This window comes from Sinocyclocheilus grahami, unplaced genomic scaffold (assembly GCF_001515645.1).
Source record: "Sinocyclocheilus grahami isolate Dianchi unplaced genomic scaffold, SAMN03320097.WGS_v1.1 scaffold1870.1, whole genome shotgun sequence".
NCBI lineage: Eukaryota > Metazoa > Chordata > Actinopteri > Cypriniformes > Cyprinidae > Sinocyclocheilus > Sinocyclocheilus grahami.
The window spans coordinates 32,127-48,877 of NW_015507049.1; the positions used below are offsets into that span (position 1 = coordinate 32,127).

Here is a 16,751-nt window from a genome sequence, read left to right on the forward strand (position 1 = left end):
GTGTGTGTGTGAGTGAGAGTGTGTGTGTGTGTGTGTGTGAGTGTGTGTGAGCGTGAGAGACCTGCCTTGTAACGGGACCCGCTGCGGTCTCTGGCGGTGCAGATGAGCAGATAACGGCAGCTGCTCGGAGAGCTCCGGTCCGCGTGGGTCCCGATGGATAGCAGCGCGCGGCGGGATCTGCCGGTACTCCGCAGCCCGAGCGCCGGTAGCGCGCGGTTAACGACCTCCACGTCACACTGCAGCCGCATACCGACCACCGCACGAGCTGCCCGAGACACCGCGAGGTCAGCGTTAGTCTAACCTTCAGAATACAGTCGGATGTTTTGCATCAAAAAGGATGGATTTCTCCATTAAACATCGACAACACGACAAACTTACCGTGTGTGAATACTGGATCGGTGTCTAGTTACGGACACTAACTGTTTAGTCGTTATTTTCTTGGTAAATAAGCTCTGACTGAAAAAACATACAACATATTAAACGAACCCGAAGTTCTGAGGCGCTGCTCTGCTCTGCTCTTCCGTTCGAATCGATAGATCAGCAGATCCACAGTGAGACCAAACTCACACGGAATGATTAAAATAACTCCTCTGGAAGCATAACGCGGTTAAAGTTTAAAAAAACACTCTTTAACCCTTTAACGACGGGTTCGTGTTCCGGCTGTTGCGTAACGCGCGCTTCTGCGCTCCGCGCATGCGCAGTGAACACTGACGGACTGACCTCACTAATATGGCGGCGTAACTTTACCAGAAGATATTTCCGGTGAGGCCTTTCTGCATAAAAAGAGTTTTAATTCATGCGAGCAGCGCTGCTCATCACAAGCGACTGTCCATGACTCATTCGTGTAACCCACAGAAGCGACAGCACTACTAGTTTTCATTCGTGTGAGTAGTTTTCTGTCATTATTCTGTAGAGGCGAGCGCGCATCAGCTGCTGTACCAAAACAACACGATCGCGTGACTGATTACTGAAGACTCTCGGTGTCATCAACACTAATGACTCATTATCAACCCAGAGAGTGATTCAATCTGTGCTGAAGATGATGTGTGTGACATACACTGACCGTATGACACTCTGTAGAGGAGTTATATTATAAATACACGGAGCACATCGGACATGCTCTTTCTGTTCTTGTGGGATTGCTATGTGTGTGTGTGTGTGTGTGTGTCTGTGTGTAAAGCAGCCTGCAGATGAATAATGATGTGCTGAACGTTAAATAGAGGTTTCATCAGTAACACTACATCTCACTCTAGTGACTGTCAGCCATGGAGGAAGATCCTGTACCAAACATGGAGGATGAGGATGATGAAGATGAAGATGAGCTGGACTGGCTGCAGGAGCAGGAGGTGTTTGTGTCCAGAGAGAGTCCAGCGGAGCGCAGCGGCCACATCGCTGTCACTGACGGCAGCTGCATGTTCATATGGGGAGGATACAAGGTGTGTATTTATTCATATTTAAGATCCGTCACACTCACATCTAACTGAACATCTGTACTGTTCTGAAGGTCACTGTGTAAAGAGATCTTTATATTATCACTGTCGTTTTATCAGAATGCAGATATCGAAGCGGCTGAATTCACCGACTTGTATTTGCCGAAGAATGAAATCTGGATATACAACATGGAGACGGGAAGATGGTAAACCACTCTGCTGTCACACGAGCTGATCACATGAGTTTAACGCCGCTGACAGCGTGTTATTTTGCAGGAGAATGGAGCGTTCGGAGGGCGACGTGCCGAACTCGATGTCGGGCAGCTGCGGCTCGTGTGTGGACGGCGTTCTCTATCTGTTCGGCGGACATCAGGCCCGAGGAAACACTAATCTGGTGAGTCCTTCTCCTAAAGCGAGACACTAGAGGCAGCTGAGAGTCTCAGAGAGCTACCAATGTCGGTGTCCTGCAGGTCTACCGTCTGCCGCTGAGAGCGTCTGTGCTCCGCTGGGAGAAGATGAGCGATCTGACGGGTCTGGCGCCGACCTGCAAAGACAAGCTGGGCTGCTGGGTTTACAGAAACCAGTACGTGCTCCTCAAACAGCTCTACGGAGCGTCTGAGACGGTCGAACCATGAGATGATCTTATTGGCGAGATGCCATGACTTTGCTCCAGCTGTTTGTGGTCTGTTTCCGCAGGCTGGCGTATTTCGGTGGCTACGGCTACATAGCGCAGCCCGGTCACAGAGGAACATTTGCACTCGATGAAAATTCATTCATGGTGAGTCCGTCTTCTTCACCAGCAGTCACCTGTGACACGACTGATGAGAAATGGGATGTGCTGTTTTTCAGGGCAACCACGCAGGACGAGGCTGGAACAATCACATACACATTCTGGATCTGGAGACGTCAGCGTGGAGCCAACCCATCACTAAGGTCTTAAACCTGTAAATCAGGTATGATGGTGTAGAACTCATGTGATCCTGTTCAAACGCTGTGTGTCTGTACAGGGAGACGCTCCGTCGCCACGAGCCGCTCACACCTGCGCTAGCATCGGAAACAGAGGTTACGTCTTCGGAGGCCGTTACATGGTGAGTGTGTATCAGTGAGTGTGTGTGTGTGTGTGTGTATCAGTGAGTGTGTGTGTGTGTGTCTCATCCGTCCAGTATTAGAGGAAAGTCACCTGCCTTTAAGTGTTCACAAGCTGAATCTTCTGCACCACAGGATCATCGGCTGAACGATCTGTACTGCATCAACATGGACACGTGGGAATGGAGTGAGATGTACGTTCAGTGTGTTTCTAGCTGATTAATCCTGAATGAAACGCTCCTCTCTGGGATGTGCTGGATAAGCTTGTGTTTGTTCTAGGTGTGTTCCTCAGCACGGTCCTGTCGGCCGCTCGTGGCACTCCTTCACTCCGGTGTCAGCGGATCATCTCTTTCTGTTCGGCGGCTTCACTACCGACAGAGAAACACTGAGTGAGTGACGCAGATGTGACGCAGCTTCACCCGTCCCTGAAAACACACGCGCTTCATCAAAGTGTTTGTTTTGCAGGCGATGCCTGGCTGTACTGCGTCAGTAAGAACGAGTGGAAACCGTTTAAACACGAGCACACAGAGCAGCCCAGGTGCGTCTGACACTCGTCTCGTTCACCGGCTGTGTTTGCCGTCTCTGATGCTGACGTCTCTGTGTTTTCTGCAGACTGTGGCACACGGCGTGTTTAGGTCCTGATGGGGAAGTGTTCGTGTTCGGAGGATGTGCCAATAATCTTCTCTCTCATCAACAGGCCGTGAGCAAAACATCAATATCTACTCCCTTATAATTAGCAAAATGCTACTGATGCATGGCTTAATGAAGAACTCCAGAGCTAGAGAGTAGAAAACAAATGCTCTGTAGTTAATAATGTTCACAGTTTCAACGTAGAACAGTTTACAGATTTAGGATCAATCACTTTAAACCCTGCATTTGTGTGTCGGGATGTTTTCTCAGTCTTACTGCTGTCATTACTCAAAGCGTCCGTCTGAATCCACTCCGCTACGGTTCTTTCTTCCACTTGTATTCACAGGCTCATAGCAACGAATTACTGCTTTTCACTGTTCAGCCCAAATCGCTGGTGAGGTGAGTGATTTCTCCGAAGCGTCACGCTTACTGTCCTGGATCCTCTCTAAAGTTTGATTGTGCCGTGTCCAGGTTGTGTTTCGACGTGGCTGTCCTGCACCAGAAGCGACTGGAGCACATGTGGGACGTTCTGCCCAAAGCCCTGCTCCTTCGGCTCAAACAGAGAACCGTGGCAGATTCCTAGAAGACAATCACAGTCAGACGAGAACAAGAGGATCTCTGTGGGGGAAAAACGAGAGACTTTTATGATGGGTTAGTGTCTCATCTCATACGGACTGGGAAAGGCAATGTCATTTAAGAGTGTAGCAGAAAAACCATTTATTCCACTGGACCGAGCAAAAACCATGCCTGATTCATTCATTAATACCACATCTGCATTAAAAACGTCAAACACTGGTTAATGGTCTTTTTTTGTCGCCGGAGTGTTACAGTTTGTAACAATTTCCTAACTGTACCCAAACAATCAGCACTTTCTGAATGATATCAGCTGTTATCAGATATCGGTCCGTCAGCCCACTTCACAAATGCACTGAATCTCTTCAAGATTATCTGACACGTTCTCATGATTCAGCACAACTCTAATCCTGATGCAGATCTGTACAAAGCCTAAATTTTGTATCGTTTTTTTCCAACATGGAAAATAAATGGTGGAACTTTCACATTTATATAATTTTTATTTCTTTATTATTAAATGCAATGAATTGATGAGAGAAAAAAACAACAAACTTGAAGCTTAAACTGTTCTCTGCTATACAATATAATGTAAATATTCAGTCTTCCAGAAGGCGACCGAAAGCATTGTGGGATGTGCTCAGTGCCTCTCAGCAGAAATCATCCAGCAGCCACAGCTTCACTTCTTCTTTGCTGCTAACAGGTTTGGTGCAGAAACCTTGACTTTACCAGGCATGTTTCTGGACAGATCAGTGTCCTGTAAAACAGCAGCGTTACGTCACACACGCCTTCAGTTCAATGCTCAGATTCATGAAACATCGGCTTCAAATACCTTTATGCTCCTGAAGAGATCCTTCTCTCGAGCGCTGGTGTCTTTCCCGCGCACGAAGCTCAGCACGGCGGTGCGGGCCGCTGCAGACACAGATCACGCTTAGTGTATTTATATACGGATTTATAGCACTGAAGTTCTACATTAAGATGATCTTTACCTTTCCCCTTTTTCTGAGTGCCTGGAGTTAATTTCACTTTGTACCTGGAGTCAAGACAGATAGTTGAGAGTGAAGCACTGGTCTTAATTCGATGATTCTGCTCTGAGAGGTGATGTTATTATTAGCTCTTGTGCTGATCTGTTCAGTGCATCTTGAAAACATACTTGTAGTTGGAGAGCGCCATGTAAGGAGCACAAACCGGCACCGCGAACATCAACACATCGTCCGGATGAGGCAGACCGGTCAACGAGTCCAGAATGTTTTCACCATCCTAAAAAAATTAAAACAATGAAATCATTAAGTCGTCATTGGTGATTGTGTTCGTTTAATTATAAAGCACAATTAAAACAACGTAACATTGACCAATCTACAATCTCTAAATAAAAATGACAATATTAACTTTCAAACAATGACCAACAACAACAAATGTTATATAAAAAAAAGCCTCTAGCTAATTAGTCTGCAGAACCAAACGCTAATTCAAGTAAATGCACTTTCAATTTTCGTTTAAAATAGCCTAACGACGGAGCCAGTCTGAGATGTAGAGGTAGCTTATTCCGGCGCTTCGGAGCTGCTACTGCAAACACCCGGTCACCGCTCAACTTCAGTCTGGTCCTTGGGATGTCTAGCTGACCTGAGAGACCTGGGTGGTTTGTGTATACGAAGGAGATCCACTAAATAAGGTGGGGCCAAATTATAAAATGCTTTATACAACAATCAATAGTTTAAAATCAATTCTGTACTGCACTGGCAACCACTGAAGTGAGGCTAAAATCGGTGTTACATGCGGTCTTTTACGAGTACCTGTTAAAAGCCTAGCAGCTGCATTTTGAACCAATTGAAGAAGATTTAACAATACTTGGCTAACACCCACATACAGTGAGTTACAGTAATCCAGTCTTACAGAAATAAAAGCATGAATAATCCTTTCAAAATCACTGGAGGACAGAAATGGTTTAACCTTTGCTATTGAGCTTAAATAGAATTTGACCACGGAGTTGATCTGTTTATCAAATTTCAAAGAACCATCAAATTGGACACCCAGGTTCTTCACCACAGATTTACAGAAGGGAGCTCAATTGCCCGAGTCAAAAGAGTTTTGGGTGTCAGGAGCCCCAGGAATTTGATTTCATTCAAATTCAGATAATTTTAACTTCATAACTCAATAGTGACTCGAAAGAGCTTTTATCCTGTTTCTGCAAAGGTAGATACACCTGAGTGTCATCTGCGTAACAATGAAAAGATCCTCCATGCGTATGAAATATAGAACCGAAGGGTAAGATATATAATGAAAACAAGACTGGGCCGAGAATGGATCCTTGTGGAACTCCACTAGACAATGGGGCCATTTTAGAGTAATGTTGACCAAAATGGACTGAAAACGTTCTATTAAAAAGAAAGGATTTTAACCACTCAAGTGCCATACCCCGGATTCCTAGACGAGACAAGAATATTGTGATCAATGGTATCAAACGCTGCACTGAGATCTAGTAAAACTAAAACACTGAGCTGCCTGAATCAATTGAAATAAAAATATAATTTAAAACTTTCAACAAGGCCGTTTCTGTACTATGACTTGCTTTAAACCCTGACTGAAATTTCTCAAAGATCTCATTTTGAACTAGAACGGTCTGCAATTGGTTTAATGTGACTTTTTGTGAAGCAAGTGTTCATTGTGTTCAGAGCATTTCACACTGATGCTACTCCTCTTCTCGGACGGCTGAGAGCTTTCAGATGTAGACACGCATGATTCCCGGCGGCTGCAGGAAGTCTAAATTCCTCTTCCTGTTTGTTTTCTGGCTTCACTCACCTCAGCAGCAGGATTGTCCACGTCCTCCGTCTCCTGCAACACAATCACAACCCTCTTCATTCACAGATCACACACGTGTAGTATTTCATCTGTCAGATATTACAGGTCATGAATCAGTGCTGCGACCTTGACGTCTTGATCTCCTCCTGCAGGATCTTCAACAGCTTCAGCATCCTCCGTCTTCCGGATGGTGTTTTCGGCTTTGGGCTTCACGGCTTCGTTCTGATGAGGTTGAGGTTTCTTTACCACCGCTTCTTTCATTTTTCCTTTCTTGCCCTTCTTTGCTTTTTCCTCTTTATTGGATCCTGCGGACTGTTTTCATTATGTGTGAATGACAGATGCAGGTGAACTGTGTGCTGGCACTAGTGTGTGCTCACGGGTAACACTGCATTCACTGATGGTCTTGTAAACTCGTGTTATATGTGCTGGATCTCAGGAGACACTTACCCCCAATAACTTCATCATGATCTCTCGGTCCTCTTCATCCTGGTCTTTGTATTTGTCCTTCATCTTCTTCAGTTTGTTCTGGGAAAAACAAAGCATCATCACAGCAGCAGGAACACGTGACTGTATGTTACACGTGAAGATCACGGGTTCAGTGGTTTATAACCTTCTGTCCTCTCTTCAGCGGCTGATTGGCCGCTCCGTTCCTGCACGTCTGTGTCACGCTCGCAGCTTCCGGCGGTTTGGAGTCGGATTCCTCCGGATCATCCGTGTCCGGTTTCTGCTTCTTCTTCATGTCCCTGATGACAGCGATGGGTGATCAACTAGTTATGCTGATCTAACTGATGTCTTTGCTCACGACTGGCTTCAAGACTCTTAATTTTCAGTAATATTATTGATTTGACTGCACTATTAGATTAGAATAGAAACTGAACGGCTCTGAATAATGACTCTGTCTTCTGTAGAGCTGCTTTACAGCTGAAACGAGTTTGTTTCATAGCTAATTAGCACAGCGATGGGTGATCAACTAGTTATGCTGATCTAACTGATGTCTTTGCTCACGACTGGCTTCAAGACTCTTAATTTTCAGTAATATTATTGATTTGACTGCACTATTAGATTAGAATAGAAACTGAACGGCTCTGAATAATGACTCTGTCTTCTGTAGAGCTGCTTTACAGCTGAAACGAGTTTGTTTCATAGCTAATTAGCTTATTGAAACAGCACTATTATCTTTTCTTGACACTTAAAGTGGTTTACACATTTTTGAAGGAGGATATTCAATTAAACATTGAATTAAATGTTGACAGATGTTTTACAGATGAATTAGTTTTTCTCTCATATTTGAAGTTTGCATCATTGATGCTGTTATTTTCCTGTATATTTCTGTGAAGCCACTTTGAATCATTCTGTATTGTAGAAATAAACGTGCCAGGCTGGTGTTTCTAGCGTCTCACCTGCGCTGTTTGGCCGTCAGGTGCTTCTTGACCTGAGTCTCGGTGTTCACCTGCAGCACAGACGCATCTGTTAACCTTCGCTTGACTCAAAGCTGAGCAGAGTCACGTGATCTCGCCGTCTGTAACTCACCTGATGCGAATCGTCCTGCTTGAAAGCGTCGCTCTGAAGAGTCCTGTGGAGAAAGACACAGACTGACTCAAAACAGCCAATGCTTTTCATACAGCAGTGGAACAGAGTCTGAGCGAGCGTCACCTGTGCGGCTGCAGGTGAGACAGAGAGATGCTGGTGTCTGGAAAGCTGATCTCGGTGCTCTGATCTTCCTCGTCTCCATCTTCTGCTGCGTTCTCTTCCTCGGCCGGCTGCTCGTCGTCTTCTGCTTCGTCCTCGTCTCTGATGTTTGCACATGTGGTCATCTCGTCTGGCGTCCCGCTAGACTCCCGCTGCTCCTCGTGCTCGTTCCCACTGTCCTCATCTGAGACACAATCAACCACAGACCGTCTGAACATCTGACAGAAGACTGGACACTGATGATGATGATGTTTGTGAACGTGTGCTGACACCTAGGAGTTCTTCTCCTTCCTCCAGGAGATCTGCAGAGCTGGAGGTCATGTCCTCTTCCTCGTCCAGGGTTTTCATCTTCCTCTCTCCACGATGCCTAAAAACACTCTGATCATCCACCTACAATCACAGACGCAGAGAGACTGGAAAACTGAAGGATGACATGAACGAGTGATGATTACGATCACATAACTCAGGTAGCAGCACAGATCTTTAACTCTCAGCTTGACTGCACAGACACTATCAGAAGAGAACTGAACCGAGCTGAATCAATGATGAACTGAAATGTTTACTATTGTCCTCTTTTTAGAGCTGCTCTACAGCAGAATTGAATTTAGTGTGCATTATTGACAAACTCTTTTCCTGTTTAACACTGTAAAGCTGCTTTGACTCGATCTGTACTGTATAAAGCACTATAGAAATAAAGGTGACTTGACTTCCCCGCATTGACGGAATTTTCCGGCTTTCTGTGTTTTCACTGTTATACAGTAGGAGGCGCTATTACACATCTTCTGAAAGAGCACTGAATCTCTGGATCAAAACACGGTGAAGAAGCAGCAGGAACGAGCGATCGTGTATGTAAGCAGGTGCACATGTAAAATAACCCGATCATCAAACATTCAACAGCATATAAACCCAAACTGTTCGTTAGCGAATGAAGTGTTGAATCAGTGCTGCGACCTTGACGTCTTGATCTCCTCCTGCAGGATCTTCAACAGCTTCAGCATCCTCCGTCTTCCGGATGGTGTTTTCGGCTTTGGGCTTCACGGCTTCGTTCTGATGAGGTTGAGGTTTCTTTACCACCGCTTCTTTCATTTTTCCTTTCTTGCCCTTCTTTGCTTTTTCCTCTTTATTGGATCCTGCGGACTGTTTTCATTATGTGTGAATGACAGATGCAGGTGAACTGTGTGCTGGCACTAGTGTGTGCTCACGGGTAACACTGCATTCACTGATGGTCTTGTAAACTCGTGTTATATGTGCTGGATCTCAGGAGACACTTACCCCCAATAACTTCATCATGATCTCTCGGTCCTCTTCATCCTGGTCTTTGTATTTGTCCTTCATCTTCTTCAGTTTGTTCTGGGAAAAACAAAGCATCATCACAGCAGCAGGAACACGTGACTGTATGTTACACGTGAAGATCACGGGTTCAGTGGTTTATAACCTTCTGTCCTCTCTTCAGCGGCTGATTGGCCGCTCCGTTCCTGCACGTCTGTGTCACGCTCGCAGCTTCCGGCGGTTTGGAGTCGGATTCCTCCGGATCATCCGTGTCCGGTTTCTGCTTCTTCTTCATGTCCCTGATGACAGCGATGGGTGATCAACTAGTTATGCTGATCTAACTGATGTCTTTGCTCACGACTGGCTTCAAGACTCTTAATTTTCAGTAATATTATTGATTTGACTGCACTATTAGATTAGAATAGAAACTGAACGGCTCTGAATAATGACTCTGTCTTCTGTAGAGCTGCTTTACAGCTGAAACGAGTTTGTTTCATAGCTAATTAGATTATTGAAACAGCACTATTATCTTTTCTTGACACTTAAAGTGGTTTACACATTTTTGAAGGAGGATATTCAATTAAACATTGAATTAAATGTTGACAGATGTTTTACAGATGAATTAGTTTTTCTCTCATATTTGAAGTTTGCATCATTGATGCTGTTATTTTCCTGTATATTTCTGTGAAGCCGCTTTGAATCATTCTGTATTGTAGAAATAAACGTGCCAGGCTGGTGTTTCTAGCGTCTCACCTGCGCTGTTTGGCCGTCAGGTGCTTCTTGACCTGAGTCTCGGTGTTCACCTGCAGCACAGACGCATCTGTTAACCTTCGCTTGACTCAAAGCTGAGCAGCGTCACGTGATCTCGCCGTCTGTAACTCACCTGATGCGAATCGTCCTGCTTGAAAGCGTCGCTCTGAAGAGTCCTGTGGAGAAAGACACAGACTGACTCAAAACAGCCAATGCTTTTCATACAGCAGTGGAACAGAGTCTGAGCGAGCGTCACCTGTGCGGCTGCAGGTGAGACAGAGAGATGCTGGTGTCTGGAAAGCTGATCTCGGTGCTCTGATCTTCCTCGTCTCCATCTTCTGCTGCGTTCTCTTCCTCGGCCGGCTGCTCGTCGTCTTCTGCTTCGTCCTCGTCTCTGATGTTTGCACATGTGGTCATCTCGTCTGGCGTCCCGCTAGACTCCCGCTGCTCCTCGTGCTCGTTCCCACTGTCCTCATCTGAGACACAATCAACCACAGACCGTCTGAACATCTGACAGAAGACTGGACACTGATGATGATGATGTTTGTGAACGTGTGCTGACACCTAGGAGTTCTTCTCCTTCCTCCAGGAGATCTGCAGAGCTGGAGGTCATGTCCTCTTCCTCGTCCAGGATTATTGAAACAGCACTATTATCTTTTCTTGACACTTAAAGTGGTTTACACATTTTTGAAGGAGGATATTCAATTAAACATTGAATTAAATGTTGACAGATGTTTTACAGATGAATTAGTTTTTCTCTCATATTTGAAGTTTGCATCATTGATGCTGTTATTTTCCTGTATATTTCTGTGAAGCCGCTTTGAATCATTCTGTATTGTAGAAATAAACGTGCCAGGCTGGCGTTTCTAGCGTCTCACCTGCGCTGTTTGGCCGTCAGGTGCTTCTTGTGTATGTAAGCAGGTGCACATGTAAAATAACCCGATCATCAAACATTCAACAGCATATAAACCCAAACTGTTCGTTAGCGAATGAAGTGTGTGGGTTAGGACTGTGAAGCTCTGGATGTGTTGATGCAGGTGATCGACTCCATCTGTGCTTTGATCATCGTTCTGAATCTGATCCAGACGTAGTCTTTGACAAAAACAGCATTTTCTCAGCTGTTCGTTCGAAACGTTGCTTTTTTTAATGAAACATACCCACATTCAAGTGTTGAGAAAAAAGACTGCATGAAGCTAGAATAAAACAGGATTTTTGTTTAAAAGCAGAGGCTCTGTTCTTTCTTTTGACATATTGCATGTTCAGATATTCATACAACAAAATAATCTGAGCACCATGAAATTTGTGTGAAAATGATCAAAAATGCTGGCGGTGAAAGAGTTAACCACCAAGCCACGCTATCTTAGCATTAATGCGTCATATGATGTGATTATGTTGTCATTGTTTCGTGTCGGCGACGTCTTTACCTTAAACAGAAACCCAAAGCCCATGATCAGATATGAAGGGGGCAAAAAGTTTTTCTTCCCTGTGGAGAAGCTGCTTCGTCCTCATCTCTGATGTTTGCACATGTGGTCATCTCGTCTGGCGTCCCGCTGGACTCCCGCTGCTCCTCGTGCTCGTTCCCACTGTCCTCATCTGAGACACAATCAACCACAGACCGTCTGAACATCTGACAGAAGACTGGACACTGATGATGATGATGATGTTTGTGAACGTGTGCTGACACCTAGGAGTTCTTCTCCTTCCTCCAGGAGATCTGCAGAGCTGGAGGTCATGTCCTCTTCCTCGTCCAGGGTTTTCATCTTCCTCTCTCCACGATGCCTAAAAACACTCTGATCATCCACCTACAATCACAGACGCAGAGAGACTGGAAAACTGAAGGATGACATGAACGAGTGATGATTACGATCACATAACTCAGGTAGCAGCACAGATCTTTAACTCTCAGCTTGACTGCACAGACACTATCAGAAGAGAACTGAACCGAGCTGAATCAATGATGAACTGAAATGTTTACTATTGTCCTCTTTTTAGAGCTGCTCTACAGCAGAATTGAATTTAGTGTGCATTATTGACAAACTCTTTTCCTGTTTAACACTGTAAAGCTGCTTTGACTCGATCTGTACTGTATAAAGCACTATAGAAATAAAGGTGACTTGACTTCCCCGCATTGACGGAATTTTCCGGCTTTCTGTGTTTTCACTGTTATACAGTAGGAGGCGCTATTACACATCTTCTGAAAGAGCACTGAATCTCTGGATCAAAACACGGTGAAGAAGCAGCAGGAACGAGCGATCGCGTATGTAAGCAGGTGCACATGTAAAATAACCCGATCATCAAACATTCAACAGCATATAAACCCAAACTGTTCGTTAGCGAATGAAGTGTCTGTGGGTTAGGACTGTGAAGCTCTGGATGTGTTGATGCAGGCGATCGACTCCATCTGTGCTTTGATCATCGTTCTGAATCTGATCCAGACGTAGTCTTTGACAAAAACAGCATTTTCTCAGCTGTTCGTTCGAAACGTTGCTTTTTTTAATGAAACATACCCACATTCAAGTGTTGAGAAAAAAGACTGCATGAAGCTAGAATAAAACAGGATTTTTGTTTAAAAGCAGAGGCTCTGTTCTTTCTTTTGACATATTGCATGTTCAGATATTCATACAACAAAATAATCTGAGCACCATGAAATTTGTGTGAAAATGATCAAAAATGCTGGCGGTGAAAGAGTTAATCACCAAGCCACGCTATCTTAGCATTAATGCGTCATATGATGTGATTATGTTGTCATTGTTTCGTGTCGGCGACGTCTTTACCTTAAACAGAAACCCAAAGCCCATGATCAGATATGAAGGGGGCAAAAAGTTTTTCTTCCCTGTGGAGAAGTGATACAAAACATGAATCGTTTCATATTGCAAACTTTTGAACAAGATATGAAGCAACTTTAGTGTTGGAAGTGGGATCCAGACACAGGTAAGACCTCTTCATTTTAATATAATATATATATATATATCCATGTAATGCACAGTAATATTCACCTCTGATCATGAAGCTGCCGGTGGTCAGATACTCTCCCGTCGGCGCGGTTTTGGACACCTGTGTGAGATGAAGCACATGAGCGTCTGAACTCATCGACACCTGCTTCTGTGTGTGCCGCCGCTCACCTGATGATGGTGAACCCACCACGCGCTGGTGACCACTTTAGCGTCCCACGCTGCGCTGTAGCACACGGCCATCGTCCCGGCCTCGGTGAGCGTCCGCGGAGGAACAGCCTCGCCTGAGAAACAGAAGTGTTTGGATGAAAGAGTTTCACACACGAGCAGCACAAACAGCACATCAGGACTGAAACATCTGCCAAATGCGTCAATGTAACGAGTCAGTCACCTGATCAGAATCACTTCAGTGATTTCTATGAATTAAAATGTCTCATCATCTGAATCTGACAAACATCAGATCGATGTTCACCTTTAGAAAGTTGAGTTTAGTGAGAATTCCTCACCAGACGGGTTCTTGATCACGCAGCTCGTGGCTCCGTGCAGATCGGCGTGAACGTAAACGTCCCCTGAGGAAACACATGGCAGCACAGGATTCAGAGAAACAGAGGAACCCTCGGGAGAGCATCATGGGAGCGGAGGAAGCTTCGGCCTGACCTGCTCTCAGGTAGCGCTTGACGATCATCTCGTTCTGCTGCTGGTCTCGTCCTGCGATGATCAGGTAGTTCTCGGAGCTGACGAACCACAGAAACTTCTCAAACCTGAACACAGACATGCCGGATCAGAGAAACACACACAACACAACACAGCGGACGGACGGACGGATGTTTGTCTTTACCAGTACACCTTCCTGGCCTTCTGGATGCTGGTCACTGTCTGCACTTCTTTAAGTGTTTGTTTGGTCTTTTTCTCAGCAGATTTGAAGGCCTTGAGTCGAAACAAATACAAAGCACACATTTAACAAACCTGCAGCCAAAACCAAACACACACGTCGTCCACCAGTCACGTGTCTGCTCACCTTCTGTGCCGCTTCCACAGTTTTCTGCTCTTTCTTGGCCGCGCTTCTCTTGCTGTCGTAATACCTGACGAGAGACTCGTGCTTCAGTAAACGTGTCATTCACACAGAATCATGAGCTCACGTCTGATCGCAGTATTCACGTGTAAACTCACTTCTTTGCATTGGCGTAAGCCGAGAGATTCAGATCGACGTCCACTAGAACCGGTTTGTCCTTCTCGACTTTTCCTTTCTGTCCTTTGTCTTTGTTCTTACCCTTTTTCCCCTTCTGCGCTTGCGATGCCTCCGCAGTCTTTCTGACATCCGTGTCTTCTGCCTCTCGGTCCTCAGAACCAGCGTACGGGTTTCTGAAAGAGACACGAGGATCCGGTCAAACTAAGACATCGTGAAGAGGCATCTGATGCTGTGTATCTGAAAGCTCTCACTTCAGCAGCATAGTGATGTGATTGCTCTGCAGCTTGAGCTCTTTAATGGCACAGGCCACGGGATCTCCAGCCGCCTGAGCTTCCTTCACGATCTGACCGATCTCGGCCCAGTCCACCTGATTGGCCAGAGCGCTGCGCACCACCTGAAGAGCTCTGTCCACTATGTGAAGGTTCATCTCCACCAGCTCTCCCTTCAGTCGGTCCACTTCCTACAACACAAACGCTCTTTAAATGTTTCTCTGGTTCATTACTGCGTGACTGAAACGTGTCCAAGCCTCTGAGACTCAGACTGAAAGCTAAACACCGACTGACACCTGAGCCTGATGAAGCGCCTGCAGCCGCTGCTCGTGATCTCGTCTGACGTTATCCAGCTTCTTCAGCGCGTGTTTCTCCTGCTGCAGCGCTTTCACGTCCAGCTTCTGACTCTCCATCTTAGAGAAGAACTCATCCACTGCCTGACATCAGATGAAAGATTGTGTTTAATTCATTTTACAAAAATAAGGCTTGAATAGCCCTGCTCCAAACCACTAGAAATATCTTATACTGTACCTTCTGATCTCACTGCAAACTGCTGTTCTTTCTCAGTATTTCTGTCTTGTTTTCCAGTGCAAATGTCTAAAGATTCTTAAATCAAGACACATTTACTGGAGAAACAAAATGACAGAAAAAGTCTTGTTTTCTGCAAAACTGATCAACGTTAAGTGAGTTTATGATTAAAACAAGAACACAAGAACAGATATCTGCTAGTGGGGTCAGAAAAAGAAACTTAATTCAAAGGGAAGATAAGTTTTCTGACCCCACCGACAGATATTTGTTGTTTTAATCAACCTCACTTAATTTTGTACAATTTTTCAAGACCTCATTTACATTAGCATTAGTAAACATGTCTTGATTTAAGGGTGTTTAGATATTTGTATTAGAAAACACGACAAAAATACTGAGGAAGAATTCATTTTTTGCTGTGATGCAACTTTTAACGCCATGACTATAAATTAAATTCTTTCTGCTCTGATTTAAGAGTTTTAAGAGTCTTAGTTTAAGAAAGGGTGAAATAAACTTTTTAAGACCTGCAGAAATAAACTAAATGCAATGCTTATGATCCTTCTTTTTTTTTTTAAATGAGAAACATCTTGCAGATTCTGAAAGGGGGATGTATTCCACATCTGCAGCGTGTGCAACTACTAACCTTGTTAAAAGACTCAAACTCAACAGAGCGGCTTTTTTCATGTTGACAAAACAGAAATGGATGAAATTCTTCATATCTGTTAAACAAAAGAGGATCAATTATTGCACATGACAGAAAAGCTCTGTTTATCAACAGCATGATAAAATACGACCGGAAGAAAGAAGAGTGATGAAATCAGATCATCATACGTGAGCAACTCTTCCTCAGCTTCATCTGGACTCATGCTGGGCTTCTTCTCACTCTTCTGAATGATGTAGCCCTGAGAGTGGACAGATGTGAACAGACGAGCATCAGATAGCGATCGAGCCACAGGTTAGGAATGCGTTCTCGTCATCGTTCATAAGACACGCTCACCCTTCCGCTGAAGTTGGCCGTTTTCTCCATATAATCTTCAGCCATCTGCAAGGCCTCCAGGATCTTCGGACTTACTGCAAAGGACAAGGAGACCATCATAACACACAGCTACTCCAGCAACCAGTCCCTGCCATTGGTTTACATGAATGCAGAGGATTTTTACCCTGCGTGACTTCAAACTGGCTGTCCACTTTACAGAGACCTGGCAACCCGACCGCCATGAGACAATGTTCGATGAGAGAGCCGCCGTACGCTGCACAAACACACACCATGATCAGCACAGACTGTGTGTGTGCGTGAGTGAGTGAGTCTCTGTGTGTGTGTGTGTGTGTGTGTGAGAGAGTGTGTGTGAGAGAGTGTGAGTGTGTGTGAGTGAGTGTGTGAGAGAGTGTGTGTGTGTGTGTGAGAGAGAGTGTGAGTGTGTAAGAGAGTGTGAGTGAGTGTGTGTGTGTGAGAGTGAGCGCGAGTGTGTGTGTGAGAGTGTGAGAGCGAGTGTGTGTGTGTGAGTGAGTGAGTCTCTGTGTGTGAGTGTGTGTGAGAGAGTGTGTGTGTGTGTGTGAGAGAGTGTGAGTGTGTGTGTGTGAGGGAGTGGGAGGG

The 16,751-nt window shown here is 45.0% G+C and overlaps 3 protein-coding genes across 11 annotated transcripts in view; 1 reads left to right on the forward strand and 2 right to left on the reverse strand.

Moving 5' to 3' along the window:
* The window catches only part of LOC107573111 (leucine-rich repeat protein 1), a 7,754-nt gene extending 7,187 nt beyond the window's left edge, over positions 1-567 (reverse strand). Inside the window, exons 1-2 of one of the 5 annotated variants that reach the window (XM_016259559.1) lie at positions 487-567; positions 66-301 (exon numbers count right to left, since the gene is read on the reverse strand). In XM_016259559.1, coding sequence (XP_016115045.1) covers positions 66-248 — 183 coding nt within the window. In that variant the 5' untranslated portion in view covers positions 249-301; positions 487-567. Of the gene's footprint in view, positions 1-65; positions 302-378; positions 460-486 lie in introns of those variants that run through there. The other 4 variants (XM_016259557.1, XM_016259558.1, XM_016259555.1 and 1 more) reach the window with 4 other exon arrangements.
* klhdc2 (kelch domain containing 2) overlaps positions 1-3,941 on the forward strand; it is a 9,496-nt gene extending 5,555 nt beyond the window's left edge. The window contains exons 1-14 of one of the 4 annotated variants that reach the window (XM_016259566.1): positions 207-284; positions 1,254-1,436; positions 1,551-1,636; positions 1,707-1,824; positions 1,901-2,013; positions 2,127-2,208; positions 2,280-2,363; positions 2,438-2,518; positions 2,652-2,710; positions 2,796-2,905; positions 2,982-3,054; positions 3,129-3,216; positions 3,493-3,545; positions 3,618-3,941. In XM_016259566.1, the coding sequence (XP_016115052.1) occupies positions 1,266-1,436; positions 1,551-1,636; positions 1,707-1,824; positions 1,901-2,013; positions 2,127-2,208; positions 2,280-2,363; positions 2,438-2,518; positions 2,652-2,710; positions 2,796-2,905; positions 2,982-3,054; positions 3,129-3,216; positions 3,493-3,545; positions 3,618-3,729 (1,230 nt within the window). In that variant the 5' untranslated portion in view covers positions 207-284; positions 1,254-1,265 and the 3' untranslated portion in view covers positions 3,730-3,941. The other 3 variants (XM_016259564.1, XM_016259563.1, XM_016259567.1) reach the window with 3 other exon arrangements.
* A 294-nt stretch (positions 3,942-4,235) lies between these two features.
* On the reverse strand, positions 4,236-16,415 carry LOC107573109 (nuclear export mediator factor NEMF). Of its 2 annotated transcripts, none has more exons than XM_016259552.1 (27): positions 16,318-16,415; positions 16,155-16,228; positions 15,989-16,059; positions 15,801-15,876; positions 14,929-15,069; positions 14,615-14,823; positions 14,345-14,536; positions 14,193-14,256; positions 14,013-14,101; positions 13,832-13,935; positions 13,681-13,743; positions 13,346-13,458; positions 13,220-13,277; positions 12,998-13,056; positions 11,938-12,025; positions 10,788-10,817; positions 10,480-10,699; positions 10,357-10,399; positions 10,227-10,276; positions 9,640-9,772; positions 9,477-9,554; positions 9,156-9,341; positions 6,516-6,548; positions 4,870-4,976; positions 4,706-4,749; positions 4,549-4,628; positions 4,236-4,473 (listed from the first exon to the last, which is right to left on the reverse strand). In XM_016259552.1, the coding sequence occupies exons 1-27, from the start codon at positions 16,373-16,375 to the stop codon at positions 4,396-4,398; spliced, it is 2,541 nt and encodes an 846-aa protein (XP_016115038.1). In that variant the 5' UTR covers positions 16,376-16,415; the 3' UTR covers positions 4,236-4,395. The 2 variants fall into 2 exon arrangements, with proteins under 2 accessions (XP_016115038.1, XP_016115036.1); XM_016259550.1 differs by lacking the exon at positions 10,788-10,817 and adding an exon at positions 11,740-11,816 and having other exon boundaries at positions 10,480-10,622; positions 11,908-12,025.
* Between the last annotated feature and the right edge of the window lie 336 nt (positions 16,416-16,751).

Bases quoted from the DNA above. Each gene is read 5' to 3' on its own strand.
- LOC107573109 (XM_016259552.1), bottom strand. From the start codon at position 16,375: ATGGCGGTCGGGTTGCCAGGTCTCTGTAAAGTGGACAGCCAGTTTGAA. The intron at 14,102-14,192 runs GTGAGCAGACAC...TTTCGACTCAAG, and splicing joins CTGTGGAAGCGGCACAGAAG to GCCTTCAAATCTGCTGAGAA. The intron at 4,977-6,515 runs GTGAGTGAAGCC...TAATTTTTTTAG, and splicing joins TGGACAATCCTGCTGCTGAG to GATGGTGAAAACATTCTGGA.